A 24,649-nucleotide genomic window follows, 5' to 3' on the forward strand; every position below is an offset into this window, starting at 1 on the left:
AGGGTGGATACGTGGGTTTGAGTAGGGTGATCATGGCTCAGCACAACATTGAGGGCCGAAGGGCCTGTTCTGTGCTGTACTGTTCTATGTTCTATGGGCGAAATTCTCCGCCCCCCACGACGGGTGGGAGAATAGCGGGAGGGCCTTCCCTGACATTGTTGCCGCCCTCCCGCTATTCTCCCCCCCCCCCCCCCGCCGAAGTCCCGACCCGAATCGCTGCCGCCGTTTTTTTACGGCCGGCAGCGATTCTCAGCTGTTAGATGGGCCGAAGTCCCAGCCCTTTCCGCCGTTTTTACGAACGGCAAACACACCTGGTCTTGCCGTTCGTAAAAACGGCGTCACAAACTCGCTATTAATAACCATGGCACCGATTGGCACGGCCGTACCACGGGCGTGCCAAGGGTGCCATGGGCCCGCGATCGGTGCCCACCGATCGTGGGCAGCGGGCCCGATGCCCGCGCACTACTTGTCCTTCCGCCGCCCCGCAGTATCCATTCGCGGGGCGGCTGAGGGGCAACCCGGCCCGCGCATGCGCGGGTTTCGCGCAAAAACGCGATGACGTCACCCGCGCATGCGCGGGTTGGAGTCTTCCAAACTGCGCATGCGCGGCTGACGTCATATGACGCGTCAGCCGGCGCTAACTCCGGCAAGCGGGCTTAACGATTTTCGTTAAGCCCGTCTTGCCGGAGCCTACGGCGTCGGGCTGCTAGCCCCGACCGGGGACCAGAATCGGTCCCCCGTCGGGAAGGGGCGCGCTGCCGTAAAACCCGCCCGGGTTTTACGGCAGCTTTACGATTTCTCCCGTTTTGGGAGAATCTCGCTCTATGTGTCCATAGCAGGAGGAGGCCAGCACAACCAAGGTCTCCGGCACTTGGAAGACAGCTGGAGAAGACTCATCTGAGTCAGATGACTGAAGATACAGGAGTATCAGTGAGATGCAGGGGAACATTGAGAAGAGGTGTCAGCGAACCTCAACAGAGTGGCATGTGAGGCAGAAGAGTCCGTCCACTTGCTCCCTGATGGCTTTGGCGTGTGAGCACATGGAGGTCTCCATGGGGATTATGGCAATACCATTAACACCCAGTTTCTGTCGAAGATGCACTCTGATCTGCATTCCATCCCTGCATCTGTGGATTAGTTTTCACATTGGCTCCTCCAGGCCTTGACCCTCTAGAGGACCCCCACCAAAGTCATCAGGGGCAAACGTAGCAGTCAGCGGGCTGCCTCCACTCTGCTCTGGATGTCGGGTAAGCATCTAAATGTAATGGTCGGGTAAGACAAATTATGAAGTATTAATTTTACACTGGTAGCGCAATATATAATCATTATAAATCATCCGGCAGCACGGTGATGCAGTGGTTAGCACTGCTGCCTCAAGGCACCGAGGTCCCAGGTTCAATCCTAGCTCTGGGTCACTGTCAGTGTGGAGTTTGCACATTCTCCCCGCCTTTGTGTGCGTTTCGCTCTCACAACCCAAAGATGTGCAGGTAGGTGGATTGGCCACGCTAAATTGCCCCTTAATTGGAAAAAATGAATTGGGTACTCTAAATTTATAATTTAAAAAAAGTAAATAGTTATTGCATTTTTGTAAATATATGAATCCTTGCACTTTATGGAGGTCTCCTGGGTTTTTCCTGCTGCTTGTGTTATTCGCTGTGGACACTCCCCTCCCCTGCCTTACTAAGTGGGCTAAGTCTGGGTCTATTTGCCCTGAATCATGCCTGCACATCGAAGCATGACTCTCTGCCAAACAGAGCCATTTGCGAGAATCCTCCCACTCACATTATTCCCGTTCCCTCCACTGTTCTTTGGACCCTCAAAGATTAAAATTAAAATTACTTTTGGATTCAACAGAATAAAAAGAGGCAAATTATTTCCTCTCGTATGGGAAATTTAGAACAAGAGGGCACAGTCTTACATTTGGAGTAAAGTCATTAGGGTTAAAATCAGGGAGAATATTTCCATAATAAAAGGTAGTGCAAATTTGGAATTTGTTTCTCAAAAAGCTATGAATGAATGCTGCACTGGGTAATTGAAATTTTCCAGACTGAGTTTTTGTTGGGTATAAAGGGATATGGAACAAAGACAGAGGGCAGGATTCTCTCATCTGAAGGCAGAGTGTTGACGCCAAAAAGTGTAGCGATCCTCTGCCCGACAGGAGGTCAGCACGGCACTGGAGCAACCCAAACTGCTCCAGCTGCCGATACCGACGTCAAATGGGCGCCGCGGGTCTGCGCATGCGCACTGCGCCCGGCGCGAATGAGCACATGCGCCTTCTCCACACCGGCCCGGACGTAACATGGCGTAGGGCTACAGGGGCCGGCGCAGAGAAAAAATAGTCCCCACCACGAGAGGCCGGCCCACCGACCGGTAGGCCCCGATTGCAGGCCAGGCCACGGTGTAGGCACCCCCACCCCCCTAGGGTCGGACCCCCCCCCCCCCCCCCCCCCCCCCCCTCACCAGGCCACCCCAGACAGGATGGATGCCGAGGTCCCGCCAGGTAAGACCAGATGTGAATTCCGCCGGCGGGACTCGGGCTTCTTTGGTGGCCACTCGGCCCATCCCGGTCGGAGAATAGGCGGGGGGGGGCCGCGTAGAGCGGCGCCGCGCGACCGCGCCAATGGCACCGATTCTCCGGTCGCCGGAGAATCATTGGCCCAGCGTCGTGCAAATCGCACCTGGCCTGGAGATTATCCGACCTGGCGTGGGCTGAGAGAATCCCACCCAGGAAATTGGGGTTGAAGTGCAGAACACCTAAGTGAAGGCATCAGAACATATTTGAGGGACTCAATGACCTACCCTGGTTTGTATGTTTCTTGAGTCCAGAACATTCTGGGCGCGATTCTCCGAAATGGAGACAGAGTGTTCGCGCCATCGTGAACGCCGTTGTGTTTCACGACGGCGTGAAACGGGCGCGTGGACTACCAGTTCACACCGCTCCAGCCTCCCTTACCGGCGCCAAATGGGTGCACCGCCAACCTGCGCATGCGCAGTTGGGCCCCGCCAACCCGCGCATGTGCGGGGGACTTCCTCAGCGTGCCGGCCCCGACGCAACATGGGTAGGGGTTCAGGGGCCGGCTGCGTAATAAAGTAGGGCCGGGGCTGGAGAGGCCGGCCCACCGATTGGTGGGCCCCGATCGCGGGCCAGACCCCATCAGAGGCCTGCCCCCCCGGTGAATGAGTGCTTTTCCCCACCCCACAGGCCGCCCCCCGACCCTTCACGCAGAGTTCCCGCCGGCAGCTACCAGGTGTGAACGACTCTGCCGTTTCCGCGCGGCCGCTCGGCCCATCAAGGCTGGAGAATTGGCAGCCCGGCCGCGGACAACGCCCCGTGACCGGCTCCGAGCCAAACGCGCTGGTGCAAATGGCGCCGGTTCTCTGCACCTCGGAGAATCGTACGTCGGCTTCGGGGCAGTGTGGCGCGATTGCAGCGATTCTCCGGGGCTCATTGCTCATTTACATCTACTGAAGTAGCCATGGTTCTATTATTCTTAATATATTACCAGGTGTTATTACAGGCAATTAATTACCAGTTATTTATGGAAATAGTGTCTTAATAAATAATTTCCTCCTTGTGTGAACAGCCCATTTCTAAACTACTTTCTTATTTGTTTTTTGGTTTTATTTTTGCCGATTTCCCAATTTGGATTTTTTGGGCTCAGGAAGCAGCCAGGTGTCTCTCTGAAGACAATGGAATGAGGAACAGGAAGAAAAGATGAGCATGAGTGTGAGATCAGTCAGAAAATGTTACATTATTTAGGACTTGCAGTTGACAGCATAAAATTCTCGAAAATCAATTTGTGTTACAATAATATTCTGCTATACGAAGAGACTAGAGTCAGTGCAGATCTAATTCTCCATGCCAAATGAAATCTTCCTTGGATTTTGAATGACCTCCAGACAGGACACAATAAGGTAGTATGTATCTTTAGGCAACAGTCCTCAAAATAAATAGGATTTGCAAAAGTACATAGGTTTGATGCAAGATTAACAGAGGCCTACTGAATAGGTCTTCACTGTACAAGGTTTGGTACTAGACTCACTAAGAACCACCAAGGTAACCGACGATATCACATAAGTCAAGTGACTCAGATTCTTAAAGAGACATTGCACACAACTACAAAAGCACACATATATAATATCCCTCCCCCTTTACTTCTGAAGTCCAATGTAACTATGAACTAGGATATTAACAGTCATTTACATCTATATACAAGTATATGCATCGTATTATTACGTTGTAATAACACAGCAATAAAATAGATTTTCAGATGGGCGACTATTTCTTGCTTGTTGCCTGCCCACTTCCGGGACTTTGTCATTCTCGACCTTAGTTGTATTTTCAATATCTCTAGTAGATGTCTCTACCCTGGAAAGCATTACAGTCTCCTCTTCCGAGTTAGAATGATAGTATCAGGTACTTCTGGTGCAATCTCTTTTTCTATTGATGAACGAGAAATTACAGTCAGATGGAACAGAAACTGTTACTCCTTGAGGTAGTTCTGGCACTGGCACATTAACGCGTGTTGATAATAATTGATCTGCATGGCGTCTCCACACGAGTTTGTCTGTCGTTTGGACTATATAGCATATTGGACCAGTCTGAGGCAATGCCGTCGCAGGTACCCACTTCTCACCAGTGGTGTAGCTGCTGACTAACACTTATTCTCCTTGTTAAAACAAGCGCATACTTGAATTACTTTCTCCTCTCGAGATCTGAAATTGCTGGTTTTCCTCCACTATGTCAGATGTCTCCTCTGGCAAGAATAAATCAAAGGTTGTCCTCAGCTTCCTTTTCATCAATAGCGAAGCTAGTGAACTGTGTTGTATTTTGGTATCTGCTGTGTTCCTTGGTCTTTTGAAGCCTTGGGTGGGAAGGTGCTGACTTTTTATGTTGAACTCCACACATCCTCAAGGAGTCTTCGAACTCTTGGGCTGTAAACTGTGTCCATTGTCTCTCGCGATCTGCTCTGGTTTTCTGAATCTCGCGATGATCTCTTCAAGTTTCTCCATGGTTTGTCCTGCCATGGTAGAATGCATTACAACCATCTCAGGCCACTTTGAGTGTGTGTCCATAATGACCTTGAACATGTGTCCTTCGACTGGACCAGCAAAGTCAATGTGCAGACCTGCTACAGCAATTTAGGCCACTTCCATGGATGTAATGGGGACAACGGGACTGCATTCCTTACCCGCGCACATGATTGGCACAGTCCTGCTTTTTCTTCCATATGGGCATCAATTCCTAGCCACCAAAAGTAGCTCCATTTGCACAATGCTTGGGTGTCCTTCGTATAACTGCTCCAAACATTTTTGTTGTGATTTTGGTGGACTAATTACTCTCATCCCTCACAATAGACATCCGCCCTGTGCTGTTAATTTGAGTCTCCTGGAAATGTATGGATTTCTGCTAACTTCCCTTTTAATACCAATTCCAGTACCTTCCCCACCACAGGATCATTTCTGGTATGTATTTGGACTTGAGCTGTAGTCACTTGAACATCGGAATCTGCGAACAGTAAAAAATATTATCCTGACTAGGTGGTATTTTACCAGTTGGTAAAGGTAAGCGTGATAATGCATCTGCATTAGCAAGATTTTTGTATTGATGGTATTTGTTCTCGTCGTACGAATGTACCGATAGGATTAGCGACCATTGTTGGTCCCTACTAGCAGTCAACAAAAGGACACCTTTGTGTGACCCAAAAATAGTTGATAAGGCCTGTGGTTTGACAGCAATGTGAAGTGACGACTATACAGATATTGGTGAAATTTCCGAACACCAAATTTAATACTCAGTGGCCCCCTCCTCCAACTGAGCGTAGTTAGATTCTGCACTTGTTAACATACAAGATAAAAAAGCTATTAGTCCTTCATCCAGCTCTAACACTGTACGACAAAGTATCACAGGCAAGTTGTAATGGTATCTTCGGGTTGAAATGTACCAACAATTCCGACTTCTTCAGAACTTCTTTTGCAGATTGATGGTTTTTCGCATTCTGTGTCCAGCATCATGCCTGTTTGTGCACAGCAGTGTGTGCAAGGTTTTCAATAGGGTTGCCAGATTCTGGACGAATTTTCCAGAGTAGTTCATTAATCCTAAGAATGACCTAAGTTGAGTGAAGTTCGTTGGCATTGGAGCCTCCATAATGGCTTCCTTTTTTAGATGCTTTATGCAGACGCTTACAACTCCAAGATATTGTATAGATGTCTAGAAGAAATCACATTTATCTTTCCTGACATGAAGCCCATGCGTTTGAAGTATTTTCAGTGTAGCTTCTACGTGTTGTAAACGTTCTTGCTCATTTGTGTCGGTGATCAATATATCATCTAGGTCCTTTCAGCGCTGAAATAAAGCTGGTGCTGACTTTAGTCCAGAAGATACTCCTGTAGCGGAATAGGCCTTTGTGAATGATGATGGTGAACAGGTGTTGAGGTTCAGCAGTCATATTCATTTGCAGGGAGGCCGGTGATAGGTCAAACTTGCCAAACTTCTGTCCGCCTGCTAGGCCTGCAAACTAATCTTTAATCAACGGTAGCCGGTATTGATCCGCACGCAGGACCAAATTGATTGTTGTTTTTAAATTTCTACAGATATGAATTATGTCATTCTGATTGCTAGCAGGTACAGTAGGAGTTGCCCAGTCATTAGTAGTGATGGATTCTAAGACTCCTGTTTCCAGAAGTCTCAGTAGTTTGACTTTAACCTTTGGACCCTATTACAGAGGTTACAGCTCTCATCTTGAGATATTTTGGCTGGCTATTTTTCTTAATCTTCAGAGACACCTGTGCTCCTTTCATGGACCCCAGTGTGTCTTTAAAAACACCTGTATTTTTCCATTATGGTCTGTAAATCTGACTTTGAATCAACTTAAGTGTTGACAGCGTTCCAATTCAATTTAATTCTTTCCAGCCATAAGTGGCCAAAGAGGACTGTAAAGTTTCCTCGGGACCACATGGAGAGGTAACTCTGCAGTTTCTCCACTTAGCTCAACCTTGACTGTGATGTAAACCCTCAGTGGTAAAATCTCTTCAGTATAGGTCCTCAAGATCACATCTGCTGGTTTTAAAGGCCGGTGGTTAAGTTTTCATTCATAGGTGGTCTCAGGAATTAGGGAGCCTCAGCTCCCATATCGAACTCCATTTTAATAGAGTGCCCATTCAACTTTGGCACTACCCAAAAACAGTGTGACTCATCCTGAAGTGATAGCACGTTCAACTTTAATTCTTCATTGGAATGAATTGTTTTCGTTTCATTGTGGTTGTTATTCTTTTCTTCCACATTATGAATTTTCTGAGTTGAATTTGGTTTGTTTAATCTTTTGATTGAGTTCTGTGTCTTCCTTTGAGTGTTCTTCTCTGGAGAAGTGATTTTACCGCAGCAAGCTCTTGCTGTGTGGCCAGCTCTGTCACAAGTTTTACATTGGCTGTACTTGCGCCAACAATCAGCCTGTGAATGGCTTCTTTTTGCTCAGCGATGACACGCCTGTTGTTGGGCAGCATTCTTCTGACCAGTTTATGGATTCCCGCGCTTGCTCCAAGCAGTAAAGTCTCCTTAGCCATGAGCTCCATTGAACGAACAATATCTAATGCAGTCTTCAGACTTAGGTAACATTCCTTTAATATAGGCAGCACGGTGGTTAGCACTGTTGCTTCACAGCGCCAAGGTCTCAGGTTCGATTCGCGGCTTGGGTCACTGTCTGTGCAGAGTCTGCACATTCCCCCTCTGTCTGCGTGGATTTCCTCCAGGTGCTCCGGCTCCCTTCCACACATCCCGAAAGATGGGTAATTTGGACATTCTGAATTCTCCTTCAGTGTACCTGAGCAGGTGCCGAAATGTGGTGACTAGGGGCTTTTCACAGTGGCTTCATTGCAGTTAATGTAAGCCAACTTGTGACAATAAAGATTATTAAATGAATTAAATAACCTTCTTTTGAATAGCCTCATTTTTCAAACTACGCACTAAACACTCCCTGTGTCATCTAACGAATTGCCAAATTCACAAAACTCTGCAAATCACTTGAGGATTGCAACTAACTGCATAATATGTTCACCTTCTAACTGATTCCTTCAATGAAAACAAAACCTCTCCACAATAAATATTGGTGAATAATGATCTTTTAATATTTTCACCAGTTCATGATATACCTTGGCGGGCTTCTGCAGTCCACCAGCCGTGTGTTCCTAGGCAGCACTGCCTCGCTAGCAGTGGGATTCTCCCTTCCTGCCACCTGCCAATGGGATAGCCCGTTGCGGCCACCCCACGCCGGCGGAGAACCCGTGAGGTGGGTGCGCTGCCGGTGGAACGGAGAATCACGCTGGTGAAGAATCCCGCTACTTATCTCTGGGGATTTCTTAGCAAATTAGCAGCTTTGCCTCCGATTGTACTCAAGAATACATGGACCTTAAATTCTTCTGAAATTTTGTTGTCTTGAATATAATAAGGGAATCTCTATGGATATGACTTCCACTTCTCTGAGTCCTCATCTCAAGAGCCCATTGGGCAAGAATTTCCCACCATTTTCATGGTATCAGAAAGCTCTTCACTTAATTCAGTGGTCCAATTCATTCAATTTGTACAACTTTTACTGTCATCAGCGTTTACTTGCAACAGTTTTAAATTCCAACAGCTTACTTGCATTCAAGTTATAATCTATTGTGCTCTTCCCCGCTTTACCTCTATGTCTTACTGTTCTGCACTTGGCAAGCCCCACAGCCTGACCCCTCGGATTGCCGGTTTAAAATCTGTATGGGCCCTTCCTTTGAATCTTTGCCTCAAAACCTTACCGGTTCCAATGCCAGCGACATTTGACCTTCTGTTAAACTGCCGATCAATTGATCTGTTCAGGCTGCTCCACTCCAACGATTTTTGAAAAATAAAAGTGTTTCTTCTTTCTTCTAATCCTGACCTCATCGCCACTTTAGTTTGTACACTGTTGTCACTTCAAACTAACGGTACAAAATTAATAGGATTTGCAGACGTACGTGGGTTTGATGCAAGATTATCAGATTTATTGAACAGGTATTCCCTGTAAGTCACGTGACTTGGATTCTTAAAGAGACATTGTACACAACTACAATAACACACATATATAATTATAATCTTTATTGCCTCAAGTAGGCTTACATTAACACTGCAATGAAGTTACTGTGAAAAGCCCCTAGTCGCCACATTCCGGCGCCTGTTCGGGTACACAGAGGGAGAATTCAGAATGTACAAATTACCTAACAGCACGTCTTTCAGGACATGTGGGAGGAAACACACGCAGACACGAGGAGAACAACAGACTCCGCACAGACAGTGACCCAAGCTGGGAATCGAACCTGGGACCCTGGAGCTGTGAAGCAACAGTGCTACCCACTGTGCTACCGTGCTGCCATATGGGGATGAAATCTTCTAATGTTGCACAACAGGATAGAAAGCAATAAGAGATTCAACTTGTACCATTAACCCAAAACAGCTTTGAATCAATTCAGCAAGTTAAAATGATCAATAAATAAAGAGCTATGCCCTACCTTACCATGGGGTGGCAAGGGAATATATATATTGGGCACAAAACTTTATCACTTTCAAAGTTCATTAACAAATTAAATCAAAAGGGTTCATGCAAGTGCAATGTTGAATTTTGTCCCACTGCCTGGCAGAGTTATTTAACCTTTTTCCAGACAAAAGAGCTGAAGGCTCCATAAGCATTGTTCTGACAAAAAGGTCAGAATGCTAAACTTTGCTGACTTGGACCCAGTTTGAGCCAGTGTTGGGTCTGTGCCATTGCATTTGTTAATGAGGAAGCCAATTACAGAAGTAGCTTATTAGCTCAGATCTATCAGAACAGAATGAGGTTTAGGCATAAAAACAGCAGTAGCCCCACAGAACTGAGTCCAAAGGCAGGAGTTTGGTATGTGTGTGTGGTAGTGGGGGGGGGGGGGGGGGATGCTGTTCACCACTCTAAGCAAACCCACAGCGTTACTCTTTTGCGATTAATTTGGCTCGCACTCTAAGAATTTGGCATGCTTATCTAAATTAAACATTTCTGTTACGCAGGTCAGAATGACTGCAAATATCCTACCCAGATTCTGATAAAAGGCAATTTTGTACTAGTACAGTTCTCCAAGGTCTCTGGAACTTTACATTCACGATCAGCTCAATAAATGAGAAAGTAATGTAAATATTTGATAAATCAGATGTGCTGAAGTCCGTCATTTTTATTCATCAGCAGCCAAAAAGCAAATACGGATACAGTCCCAACACAAATGCAGACAAATTATGCAGGAAGGCAGTGAGACCAATACTTTGGAATGCCCTCCGATAAGCTGGCAAACATTTGGGGCTGAAGAGTGTTGATGTGAATATCTTCATGCATTTTGAGCATGAAAAATACTGACTAAAGTTAAATTATTCCCTCCAGGTGTTGATCCTCCGAGGCCTCAACCTCACATTTGTACCAGTCATTAATCAAATGCAGCTGCTTCAGGACCTAGACTTATCCAATAATAAGATCGATAGAATATTATCTCAGTACTTTTATAAACTGACCAAGCTACAGACACTACGATTGTCAGGTAACAGCATACACTAACTTGTGTTTCTATTGAATGTTAAAAGCTTATTTCTCCGAAGATTATTCAGGAGTCGTTTTCGTACTTCCAATTTACTTTCAATTCATTGAAATTATTTAATTGCAATTTTTTTCCCAACTGGAAGGTAATGGGCTGGGTTCTCCATTCTGGAGACCACGTGCCCCCACCAGCGGACACTGGGTACTGGTCTCCGCTGGTGTCCAGGTGCGATTTCTCCCCCCCCCCCCCCCCCCCCACAATTCAAATCCTGCCCCCTCCCCCCCACTGACAAATAGGGACATTATCTCCACCCCCCCCACCATGAGAAAAATGGATCACCCCCCCATAGCAAACATGCATGAAGGTAGGTGACCCGGCCCCCCTCCACTGACCTCCCATCAGATCCTCCCCCCAGGCCCCCCCATTAGAGACCCCCCAACAGAGACTCCCATCAGACCCCCCACCCCCCAAACAGTCCAAGAATTTGCAGCCTAGGTGGAGTTACAGAATAGAGTGGTGAAGTGTGCCTGGGCATGGTACTCTTTCAGAGGGTCAGTGCAGACTCGATGGGCCGAATCGCCTCCTGCACTGTAGGGATTCTGTGGTTCTATGGACAGATACCCCCATCAGCCACCCCTGCCTGAAAGTTGAAGAGCAGTCCAGTCAGTGGAGTGAGATATCACTGCAATTTCAGTCACCCTTCCCTAACATCTGCCGAATGACTCTTTGACAAAGCTTTGACAGAGTCATCCAGACTCGAAACGTTGGCTCTCTCCACCGATGCTGTCAGGCCTGCTGAGAATGTCCAGCATTTTCAGTTTTTGTTGCTAATGTGCTTGTTCATCTTCTGGGTTTCAATTTTGAAAGTTCTGCTCAGACATTAATTTTTCCTCTTAACAAACCTACCCTGAACTGCTGACTGACCGAGTGTGTATTTCCAGCATTTGAGATTGTTCATTTATTTTATTGGCCATGGTGTACCTTTCTGACTAATTTTGATTCAAAATTTCATGAGAAAATGTATATTTTTGGATAATTTTTATTAACGATTACCCTCATGCTTGGGGCTACTTTCGTAAACATACTTGGTGTCAAATTGTGTCTAATAACACTCAATGGAATGCTTTCCTGCATTGAGGATGCTATTTGAATAGAAGCTGCTGTGAAACACAGATTTACAAATGAGAATAAATCTATGGCAGAGCCAGATCTTGACTGAGCTGTCATTTGTTTCACTCAATTTATTTTCTTTTTTTGCATTTTCTTTTGTTAAACGAACAGGTGAAAAAGTTCAGACAACTCATCTGATACCAGATTAAGTCGGCAATATTTAGCAACCCAACCCAGTAAAATGTTCCTGTACCGTCTCCCCGAAGAGACGCCGGAATGTGGCGACTAGGGGCTTTTCACAGTAACTTCATTGAAGCCTACTTGTGACAATAAGCGATTATTATTATTATTAAGTAGGGGCATGAAACTGAACCCTTAAGTCCAACACAGAAATCACTATGATGAGAATCATACAGAAAATTTGATTTTCTTTCCTGTCTGATGAGCCTTTATATTAATACATTGACTACCAGGGCAGGTCAAAGGCTTGGAATCCTACGGCGAGTAACTCACCTCCAGACCCCCCAAAATTTGCCCACCATCTACAAGACACAAGTCAGGAGTGTAATAGAATACTCTCCACTTGCCTGGATGAGTGCAGCTCCAACAACACTCAAGAAGCTCGACACCATCCAGGACAAAGCAGATCATTTGATTGCTCCTCCTACCACAAACATTCAAAATTTCCACCACCGATGAACAGTGGCAGCCATGTGTACCATTTACAAGATGCACTGCAGTAACTCACCAAGGTTCCTCAGACAGCACTTTCCAAACCTACAACCACTATCATCTATAAGGACAAGAACAGCAGATACCTGGGAACCCCATCACCTGGAGGTTCACCTCCAAGTCACTCATCACCTTTACATGGAAATCTATTGCCGTTCCTTCGCTGTCGCTGGGAAAAATTCCTGGAACTCCCTCCCTAACAGCACAGCGGGTGTACCTACACATCAAGGACTGCAGTGGTCAATAAGGCAATGGGCAGCCTGGTAGCACAGTGGTTAGCACAGTTGTGTCACAGCTCCAGGGTCCCAGGTTTGATTCTTGGCTTGGGTCACTGTTTGTGCGGAGTCTGCACTTTCTCCACGTGTGTGCGTGGGTTTCCTCCGGGTGCTCCGGTTTCCTCCCACAGTCCAAAGACGTGTGGGTTAGGTGGATTGGCCATGCTAAATTGCCCTTAGTGTCCAAAAAGGTTAGCTGGAGTTACGGGGATAGGATGTAGGTGTGGGCTTGGATAGGGTGATCTTTCCAATGGCCAGTGCAGACTCGATGGGCCGAAAGGCCTCCTTTCTGCACTGTAAAATCTATCTATGAAACTCACCATCACCTTCTGAAGGGCAAATAGGGATGGGCAATAAATGCTGGCCTAACCAGCAACGCCCACATCCCGTAAGTTCATTTTTTAAAAATCCATTGACTGATGACCCTGATTACAAAATCACTTCTACTCTTGTTTGCTAATATATTAACCAATTTATGCAAACTGCTTACTTAATTATCTTACTTCATTCGATTGTCTTTTTGCAAACAAGATATGACAATATTCGCAATTAAATGTAACATAAAATAAACCTGCCTCAAATGTCACTGTTTGTCTCAGTTTAACACTTGGACCCTTATGCCTATATTTTCCATTCATATAGAATTCATGAATCTACTTTTTGATGAATATTTTGTGTTTCTTCACTTCAAAACTGAATTGTTTTTCCAGGGTCAGGAATTACATTTATAAGCAAATCAGCTTTCAACTCTCAGAAGGATTTGAGACTATTGGACTTGTCCAGGAATGAGCTCGTCACTCTTTCCAAAGAAACACTCAGTCCCATTGTTCGGTCAGTAGGTGGTGCTGTGGGCATCAAACTGGCCCAAAATCCATTTCACTGTGATGCCAGCATGTGCTCTATGAAGAAATGGTTGGACACTGTTAAGGTAAAAGTCTTAAATTAATAGTAGAACATTTCATTTATAGGAGATTATTGAAATTGAAGTCAGCTTTTTCAAAAATAAAACACTAAGAACATAGAACTTGGAGCAGGATTAGGTAATTCAGCCCCTCGAATCCACACTGCAATTCAATACGATCATGGCTGATCTCCCCACGGCCACAACTCCACTTTCCTGCCCATTCTCCATAACCCTTCAACCCGTTACTAATTAAAAATCTGTCTATCTCCTCCTTAAATTTACTCAATTCCCCGGCATCCACTGGGTTAGTGAATTTGACAGATTCACGACCCTTTGAGAAGTAATTTCTCTTCATCTCTGTTTTAAATCTGCCATCCCTTACCCTAAAACGATGGCATCTCATTCTAGGTTGTCCCACAAGAATAAGCATCCACTCCACGTCGACTTTGTCAATACCATTTATCACCTCAAATACCTCAATTAGATCTCTTTTCATTCTTCTAAACTGGAGAGAGTATTGGTCTGAACTCAATCTCTCTTCGTAAAACAAATCCCTCATTTCTGGAATCAATCTAGTGAAGCTCTTCTGAACTACCTCTAATGCAACTACATCCCTCCTAAAGTAAGGGGACCAAAACTGTACACAGTGCTCCAGGTGAGGTCTCACCAATGCCTTGTACAGTCGAAGCAACACTTCTTTACCTTTATACTCCCTATTCCCTTAGCTATAATGTCCAAAATCCATTTGCCTTCTGTTATGTTCTGGTGCTTGGCCGGACGGAATTCGTGCACTAGAGAACGTCTAGTTTGTGACATTGAACATAGAACACACAGTGCAGAAGGAGGCCACCTGGCTCATCAAATCTGCACCGACCCACCCAAGGCTTCACTTCCACCCCACCCCAGCAACCCAACAACCCCTCCCAACCTATTACTTCCTTAATAATGGTTTCTTTTTTTTTAATAAACATTTTATTGAGGTATTTCTTTGGCATTGTAACAGCAACAAAATCAATAATGTACATAACAAGGAAAATATTAACATAGTGCAAATACCGCCTCCCTCTCCCACAGGTTCCACCATTACTTACCCCCCTAATCTACACTAGCCTACCCCCCCCCCCCCCCCCCCCCCGCTTCTGCTGACGATTAATTCTCTGCAAAGAAGTCGACGAATGGTTGCCACCTCCGGGCGAACCCTAACAGAGACTCTCTCATGGCGAACTTAATTTTCTCCAGGCAGAGCATGCCAATGTTTATTGTTAAACAATAACGTGGGGCAGATAACAATCCCAAAACTATCAAAATCTACTAACTATAAGTTACTATGATACAATTATCTAAGAGCTACGATAAATGCGACTATCCACTGCGACTACTATCTCAAGACTCCCCGAGGTCACAGCATCATGTGGTTGTTCTTTACTGCCAACTGCTGGTTGGAAGTCATATCTATTAACATTTACATGATTGTTAATGCATATCATCACACCTTCCTTATTACCTGCTGTACCTGCATGCTAGTTTTCTGCAATTCATGCATGAGGACACCCACATCCCTCTGCACTAAAACACTCTGAAGTTTCTCTCCATTTAGATAATAAGTTGCCTTTCCATTTTGCTGACCAAAAACACGATTTACCCTTCATAAAACCATGCTGACTCTGATGGACTGTGTCTTAAGATTCCAAACATAAGTTATTACTTCCTTAATAATGGATTCTTTTTTTTTAATAAACATTTTATTGAGGTATTTCTTTGGCATTGTAACAGCAACAAAATCAATAATGTACATAACAAGGAAACACTGGTATTTCCAGTGCCCCCAGATTTGTGCCCTTACAAGAATCCGCCTCCATACGCACCCATGCCGACTCCCTCCCCCCCCCCCCCCCCCCCCCCCCCCCCCCCCGCCAGCCACCTCCTCACCATGGCTATATTAGCTGCCCAGTAATAATTGCTGAAATTCGGCAGCGCCAGCCCACCATCCTCCCAACTCCGCTCGAGCATTGCCCCCCCACACAAAGCCCACAATTATTTTATTGATCCGCTTAAAAAAGGACCGCGGAATGAAGATGGGGAGGCATTGGAAAATGAATAGGAATCTCGGGAGTACCGTCATTTTTACCGATTGAACTCTGCCGTCAGAGACAACGGAAGCGAATCCCATCTCTGGAAATCCTCTTTCATCTACTCCACCAGCCGGGCCAAGTTCAATTTATGTAGCCTGTCCCAATCCCTCGCCACTAGGATACCCAGGTACCTGAAACTGTCCCCTACAGTAGGTCATCCGCATACAGCGAGACCCTGTGCTCAACCCATCCGCAGACCAGCCCCTTGAGGCCCTCAGAGCAATTGCCAGCGGCTCTATCGCCAGCGCAAACAGCAGTGGTGAGAGGGGGTATCCGTGTCTCGTCCCCCGGTGCAGTCTGAAACAGTCCGAAGTCGTCCTGTTTGTCCATACGCTTGCAACCCGGTACAGCAACCTAACCCAGTCAATAAAGCCCCTCCCAAAACCGAACCACTCCAGCACCTCCCATAAATAATCCCACTCAACCCGGTCAAAGGCTTTCTCCGCATCCATCGTGACCCCAACTCAACCTCCCTACCTTCCGGGGGTATCATGATCAGCCTTCTTACATTGGCCACCAGCTGCCTGCCCTTAACGAATCCCGTCTGATCCTCCACAATAATGTCTAGTACACAGTCCTCAATCCTGGAGGAAAAAACTTTGGCCAGAAGCTTGGCATCTACGTTCAACAAGGAAATCGGTCTGTGAGGCACCCTCAATTACGACGCGAGAGCGAGGTCGGTAATCAAAAGGCTTTAATCTACAGAGAACAGGACAGCATTCGAGAGAAGTGTGCTCGCCACATGGAGCCTTAACCCAAAAAAACGTTTCCTGGGGGCATAGCCAGAGGCGGAGTCCCCCAGGGTTCCAAGCCTCTTAAAGGGGCAAGGTATTAAAGGTCAGGTACTGTTTACGGCAGTTATTAATACCGTTCATCACAGTCTGTAAGACCCACATAGCTCCCGGTCCTTGGCCCGTTTCAGGATGAGCGAGATCATGGCCTGTGGCATCGTCTGGGGCAGAACCCCTCTTTCCTTAGCCTCATTAAAGACCTTCATCAGCACCGGCCCCAATATTCCGGAGAACGTTTTATAGAACTCGACTGGGTAGTCGTCTGGTCCCGGGGTCTTAGCCGACTGCATGGCCTTCAAACCCTCCACTATCTCCTCCAGCCCGATCGGGGCCTCCAGCCCTTCTACCAGCTCCCCATCCACCTTCGGGAAAGTCAGCCCCTCCAAGATGTGCCTCATCCCCTCTGGCCCCGCAGGGGGTTCTGACCTATACAACCTGCTATAAAAGTCCCGAAAGGCCTTGCTCACCCCTGCCGAGTCCGCAACTAAGTTCCTGTCCCCATCAATAACTTTCCCTATTTCTCTCGCCGCCTCCCTCTTTCTGAGCTGCTGCGCAAGCATCCTGCTGGCCTTCTCATGGTGCTCGTAGATCACCCCCTTAGCCTTTCTGAGCTGTTCCTCTACCCTCCCTGTGGTTAACAAACCAAATTCCGCCTATAGCCTCCGGCATTCCATTAACATCCCTGCCTCTGGAGCCTCCGCATACTTCCTATCAACTCGTAGAATCTCTTTTACCAGTCGGTCCGTCTCTGCCCTGTCCGTCCTGTCCCTGTGAGCCTGGATCGAGATCAGTTCTCCTCTCACAACTGCCTTCAGCACTTCCCAGACCACCGCTGCTGAGACCTCCCCCGTATCATTTACCTGCAGGTAGTTCAGCATGCACTTCCTCAGCCTCTCGCACACCGCTTCGTCCGCCAACAGCCCTACATCCAACCTCCATTGCAGCTGCTTGCTATCGATAGTCAGCTGCAGGTCCACCCAGTGCAGAGCATGATCCGAGATCGTGATTGCCGAGTACCCAGTGTCCACCACCCCAGCCAGCAGGGCCCTACCCAAGACAAAGAAATCGATCCGGGAGTACACCTTATGTACGTGGGAGTAAAAAGAAAATTCCTTTGCCCTCGGCTGCCTAAATCTCCATGGAACCATCCCCTTCCCCCCCCCCCCCCCCCCCATCTGCTCCATGAACCCGTTCAGCTCCTTTGTCAATGGTGGAACCCTGCCCGTTATCGAGCATGACCGGTCCAGGTCGGGATCAATAACCGTATTAAAATCCCCTCTCATAAACAGCTTGTGCGAGTCCAGATCCGGAATCTTCCCTCGCACCCTCTTTATAAAATCCCCGTCATACCAATTTGCCGCATATACGTTGACCAGCATTACCTTCATCCCCTGCAGCTTGCCACTAACCATGATATATCAACCTCCCATATCCAAGACTATTCCCTCCCACCTCAAATGTCACCCGCTTGTTAACCAAGATCGCAACCCCTCTAGTCTTTGTATCCAGCCCCGAGTAGAAAACTTGACTGACCCAGCCTTTCCTCAACCTGACCTGGTCCACTACTCTAAGGTGTGTCTCCTGCAGCATTACCATGTCCGCCTTCAGTCCCCTCAGGTGCGCAAACACACGAGCCCTCTTTACCGGCCCATTTATCCCCGAACATTCCAGGTGATCAGCCTTGTTGGGGGCAAAGTGCCCCCCCCCCCCCCGCCAATCAGCCATCCCCTTGCTTGGGCCCGCCTCCAGTCCCTGCGCCGCACCTCTTCCAGCTTGCCCCATGGCGGCCCCCACCCCCGACCTCCTCAGTGTCCCTCCACCGAAGTCCCTCCCTTGTCAGCAGAACCCATCCCCCCTCCCCCCCCCCCCCAGCAACACTACTCTAAAACCTAACCCATCTAGTAAACTAAACGTATACACCCCCCCCCCCATTGTGCTTCCATGAGCTAGTTCACCCAGCTAGCTTGGTGGCCCCCGCCCCCAAGAAGTCTCCCACCTATTGTTCCCTTGCTCCCCACCCCCTGCTCATCCAAACAAACTCCTACATCTAACAATCCTCAAACAAACACCCAACAGCAAGAAAACACAAAAACAAAATCACCACCCACCGAAACTCAAACAGGCACGTCTCCATCCCACAAAAGTGCACATCAATAAAAACAAAAGGGACATTGCCAACATCTACCGAGAAAAAGAACCCAAAAACAAAAAATCGACTTTTACCCCCCTCCCTTTTTCTTAAACAGAGCCCCAAAAACAGACCCACGAAACAATAAGAGAAGGCATAGCCAATTTAAAAACAGGAAAACAAAACCCCAGAAAAAACCCAAGGGGAAAAAAAACAGAAAAAAGGGGCCCAATATAGGCCAACAAGTTGTCTCAAAGTCTGAGAATTCTCAGACCCCCACCAGGTCTTTTCTTTTAGCAAAGTCCAGCGCTTCATCGGGTGACTCAAAATAGTGATGCTGGTCCTCATGCGTGACCCAAAGACAAGCTGAATACAGCAGACCGAACTTCACCTGCTTCTTGAAGAAAATAGACTTGACTTGGTTAAAGCCTGCTCTCTTCGTCGCTACCTCCACGCTCAGGTCCTGGTACACCCGCAGGATGCTGTTGTCCCACTTACAACTCCGCGTGCGCTTTGCCCACCGAAGAATGCATTCCTTATCCAGGAACCTATGGAATCTCACCACCATTGCCCTCGGAGGGTCTCCCGCTGGTGGCTTCCTAGCAAGCGCTCGGTACGCCATGTCCACCTCCAACGGTCGGGGGAATGCCCCCTCCCCCAGCAGCTTTTCGAACATACCTGCCACGTATGCCCCAGCGTGTGCTCCCGCCGCCCCCTCCGGGAGCCTGACAATTCTTAAGTTCTGCCGACGGGACCTATTCTCCAGGTCCTCCACCTTCTCCAGGAGCCTTTTCTGCTGGTCCTGAAGCATCCCCACCTCCAGCTCCACCACTGTTTGATGCTCCTCCTGCTCAGCCAGCGCCTTCTCAACCTTCTGAATCGCCTGATCCTGGGCGTCCAATCTGCTCTCTAGCCGATTGATCGATTCTTTAATAGAACATAGAACAGTACAGCACAGAACAGGCCCTTCGGCCCTCGATGTTGTGCCGAGCAATGATCACCCTACTCAAGTCAACGTATCCACCCTATATCAGTAACCCAACAACCCCCCCCCCCCCCCCCATTAACCTTAACCTTATTTTTTAGGACACTAAGAGCAATTTAGCATAGCCAATCCACCTAACCCGCACATCTTTGGACTGTGGGAGGAAACCGGAGCACCCGGAGGAAACCCACGCACACACGGGGAGGACGTGCAGACTCCGCACAGACAGTGACCCAGCCGGGAATCGAACCTGGGACCCTGGAGCTGTGAAGCATTTATGCTAACCACCATGCTACCATGCTGCCCTGCCCTAATGGGTCCAAACATTCCTGCTTCTGCCTGGCGAAACCATACTGGATGGCCAGCATCACCAGGTCCGTTGGTCACTGCGCTGCCACCCCAGGGCTCCGGCCCTCGGCCATACTGTCTCCCGCTGCAGCTTCAACACAGCTCATGGCTAACTTCTTATTTCTGCCCTTTCGTGCACTTCTGGTCCTTTTCTCCACACAACGATACGTGGAAACAGTGCCCAATTGCCACAGCCTTCGAATTTGCCGTTTAAAACCGGAAAAAAGTCCGGGGGAAGAGGTCCAAAAGTCCGACCAGAGCGGGAGCCACCAAATGTGCGACTTACTCCTTCATAGCCGCCACCGGAAGTCCTTAATAATGGATTCTAACAATTTCCCAGTAACAGATGTTAAACTAACTGGCCTATAATTTCCTACTCTCTGCCTCCCTTCTTTTTTGAATAAGGGCGTTACAAACCTTTCCTGCATCCAGGCAATTTTGGAATATTATAACCAATGGATTCACTATCTCTGCTGCCACTCCCTTTAAGACCCTAGATGTAGGCCATCAGGCCCTGGGTACTTGGCTGCTTTCAATCCCAATTGTTTGTTCAGTACTTTTTCCCTATTGATGATGATCTTTCTATTATCTCTGCATTATCTGTTACTATTGAGATGGTAAGAGTATCCTCCACCGTGAAAACTGAGGCAAAATATTGATTTAGCATCTCTGCAATTTCTGTGTTCCCCATTATTAATTCCCCAGTCTCATCCACCAGGGGACCAACATTCACTTCAGCTATTCTCTTCCTTTTTATAGACATGCCTGATGAAGGAGCTACGCTCCGAAAGCTTGTGATTCCAAATATAGACTTTGGCTGATAATTGGGAAGTAATATTCACGCAAGTGCCAGGCAAAGACCATCTCCTAGAGAGAATCTAACCATCACCCATTAACATTTAATGGCATTACCATTGTTTAAGCACACAGTATCAACATCCGAGCAGCTACGATTGACTAAAAACTGATCTGGAGCAGCCATATAAATACTGTGGCTACAAGAGCGGGTCAGAGGTTGGGAATACTGTGACAAGTAAGTTACCTCCTGACTCCCCAAAGCCATCTACAATACACAAGTCAGGGGTGTGATGGAATACTGTCCACTTACCTGAATGAGTGCTGCCTCAACAACACTCGAGAAGTTCAACACCATCCAAAAATAAAGGACAAAACAGCTCTCTTAATTGGCACCCTATCCACCAACTTAAACATTCACTCCACTACCACCAATGCACAGTGCAGCAGTGTGTACCATCTACAAGATGCACGGCAGCAACAACCAAGCCTCCTTAGGCAACACCTTCCAAACCTGCAGCCTCTACCTCCTTGAAAGACTAAAGCAGCAGATGCATGGGAACACCATCACCTGCATGTTCCCCTTGAAGCCAAAAATCTTCCTGCCAAGGAAATATATCGCCGTTCTTTCACTGTCACTGGATCAAAATCCTAGGCCTCTCCCTAACAGCACTGTGCGTGCACCTACACCACATGGACTGCAGTCCTTTAAGAAGATAATTCACCATCACTTTCTCAAGGGTAATTAGAGATGAGCACCATATGTTGGTGTTGCTCGTGATGCCCACATCCCGTGAAGGATTAAAGCAAAGTATACAATGTTCAATTACTCCCCCATTTCAATTGTACTCTCTTCCCTCTAAGGACAACATTCCATCGTGCATGACTGACTAGTATTATTAGTCTAGGCCATGAGCATTTTCCCCTCTTGGTCACGTGTCTCATACAGCATCATGTAGGTGGTACTGTTTATCCACTCCCAAACATAAACCCATTCAACCCAGAGCACCCTATTACTACATAATCTACAGCCATTTCCTTGGTAAAATGTTATGAAAAGTGTGCTAACAACAAATGTACACCATGTATATTCCAAATTTGATGCAGGCTATAATATTGGGCTCTTGTTCTTCACGCTGTAGGTACAGCTGGATATGTTGTGTAACAGTCCCCACAGCCTTCGAGGACTCTGGATGAGCCAACTTTCACTTTCTCTATTTAACTGCTCAAAAGAACCTACTTTTGCATTTTTACCGAAAGCATCTCAGGCAAATAAGACTGGTAATGCACGTTCATTCCTGGGAAAAGGTAACATTCAACTGTTATTGTTTAATTTTAATGAAGTTGTGGACTTTCACTTTATTTTCATGGCAGTTTGTTCACTTCAGTTCGTGATTTTATTTTTGCATTTTATCAGGGATCACCGGTGTCATAATTGTTGCTGCAGCTGCATTTTGCACTCTCATCCTCTCCGTAATTTACTTGTCATCAGTGAAGCCAATTCGACAGTCATTTCTCATGAGACACTGTGGCTGCAACAGTGTGGAACCTGCTCAGCAAGATAATGAAGAGCAAGACACCAACAGCTCTTTTATATAACCAGGATGCATGCTTATTTTCAGATTCTGCTTTAACAACACTTAAATGATTATGAAGAGACTCAATTCTGGCCTACTGCAGAACACAGGGCTCATCAGTGTGTGATTCTTGGCCTGTACTAACAGACTCTGCCTCCAATATAGCGAATGAAGATTTGGAAAGAAAGAAAAAGTTTGCATTTATATACCACCTTTCCCAATCGTTGGATAGCCCAGGCATTTCACTGTCAACAAAGTACAAGCAATGATTTGCTGAATTACTTTTATTTTGCAACAAATGGAACAACAAGGGCTCATCAATATTTAATAATATGGAGATTGTAATATTTTTAGCTGAGTACTCTATGTGCTCAGAAACAGTTTGTTTGGAGCATGGCCTCTTTAGCTTTGTTTTCTGCTAATTACAGAACAACATATCTAGAAAAGTTTTCCCATTTAGTTCCATTAGTCATATATTTAAGACAAGGCGTACTTTAAATATATGCTTCATAAATTGTGGAAATTAAATTGTGATGCAATAATTTACTGCTTGTTTACAAATGCATTATTTTAATATACTTGGGTCAGTTTACATTTGAACTAGCCATGCAATCTTTCCAGGAGACAATTATATTGAGAGACTGAGAAATGTTCTTAGGATACACACCCAAAGGGCAGTTTCAATATCGTACAATATCGTACTAAGTGTCTCTTATTTCAAGGACAATCTCTACTGCTAAATCTTGATTGCAGAAGTTATGTCATTTAAATTCATTAAAAAGAAGGGATGGATAGGGGAAGAGGGCAACAAATGATAACAGGTCTTTTGGGCAGCGATTACACACAGGACCAGCAACGTGGAGATTCTTAGGTGGACAATCATACTCGTTCGTGAGTGATCGCCGAAGAGGGCAGCAGACCGAAGAAAACAGTTCAAACCTAATTAAATTCCAAGACTTCATGTTAGGCTGGTATGGAGAGTAGTAGATTTTGTGGAGAATAAATGACATGCAAAATCCATACCAGATGTCATTAATCATACTTTCTGCTTCAACGACAACCAACACTTTAAAGTAACCGATTAACTAGTCATTTCCAGACATGCCAAATCTACAAATGTGTCACGAGAGACAAGATTTCAAAGTAAGATTGAAACACATTTTAGAATTTTTCAAAAGGAGTCTAAAATCTCAGGACTTCTGAATGGCGGCTCAAATCTGTCTCCTCAGAAGAGGGGATGGGTCCTGCATTGGTGGATCAGTGATCCACGTGCACAGTCTCTGTCAAGAGGGATGCAGAGTCTGGAGGTGCACTGTCTGCAGCTGTGTGCTGGAAGCTTTTTGCCTTGGGTTGGTCTCCAGACTATGGTGAGGTTAATGATGGTAACGTCACAGAGCGTGGTCTTAGGCTAGGCGTTGACTGGGCTCAGGGGTGGCTTCCTTTTAAATCACTCTCTTTAAACCAACCGTCGTTTTTTCTCTCTGTTGATATTCTGACAGCAAGTTAACACTAGACCCTAGGGGAGGCTCAGTGTCACCAGGCATTGCAGGAACTCCAAATGGGGCAATTTTTTAAAAAAGAACAAAAAAAGACAATATGAAAAAACCCAAATCAATGACTCGTTGCCTGGCTGTATCTAAGTTGAGAGAGTGCCTGCAAGGTTAAAAATGAGAAAAATAATTGCCATGCTATATAACCAGAGACTTAAATAGCTCAGCAATCCTCTGTATTTCACTCACCATTTACCTTAGCTGCTTATGTTAATATAAAAATGTTCAAAGACTGTAAAACCTGGCTGTAAATGACTATAAAAGGGTGGCAGGTGACACACAGGAATATCAAGCTAGTCTCAGTAATGGTGACCACAAAACTATCAATTGTCATAAAAAAACACCTGGTTCACTAATGTCCTTTTGGGAAGGAGATTTGCCATCCTTACCTGGTCTGGCCTACATATAGATCATAGAATTTACAGTGCAGAGAGAGGCCATTTGGCTCATCGAGTCTGCACCGGTTCTTGGAAAGAGCACCCTACCCAAATCCACATCTCCACCCTATCCCCATAACCCAGCAACCCCACCCAACACTAAAGGCAATTTTGGACAGTAAGGGCAATTTATCATGGCCAGTCCACCTAACCTGCACATCTTTGGACTGTGGGAGGAAACCGGAGCACCCGGAGGAAACCCACGTAGCCACAAGGAGAACATGCAGACTCTGCACAGACAGTGTCCAAAGCCGGGAATCGAACCTGGGACCCTAGAGCTGTGAAGCAATTGTGCTAACCACTATGCTACCGTGCTGCCCAAGATGTG

General features: G+C 46.5%; 1 protein-coding gene across 1 annotated transcript in view; it reads left to right on the forward strand.

Moving 5' to 3' along the window:
• LOC119963012 (chondroadherin-like) overlaps window positions 1–22,822 on the forward strand; it is a 39,877-nt gene extending 17,055 nt beyond the window's left edge. Inside the window, exons 4-7 of the mRNA XM_038791466.1 lie at window positions 10,407–10,560; window positions 13,385–13,602; window positions 21,900–22,065; window positions 22,175–22,822. Of these exons, the coding sequence (XP_038647394.1) occupies window positions 10,407–10,560; window positions 13,385–13,602; window positions 21,900–22,065; window positions 22,175–22,356 (720 nt within the window). The 3' untranslated portion in view covers window positions 22,357–22,822. The remainder of the gene's footprint in view (window positions 1–10,406; window positions 10,561–13,384; window positions 13,603–21,899; window positions 22,066–22,174) is intronic.
• The last annotated feature ends 1,827 nt before the right edge of the window (window positions 22,823–24,649 follow it).

This window comes from Scyliorhinus canicula, chromosome 3, assembly GCF_902713615.1.
Source record: "Scyliorhinus canicula chromosome 3, sScyCan1.1, whole genome shotgun sequence".
In the NCBI taxonomy this organism is placed as follows: Eukaryota; Metazoa; Chordata; class Chondrichthyes; order Carcharhiniformes; family Scyliorhinidae; genus Scyliorhinus; species Scyliorhinus canicula.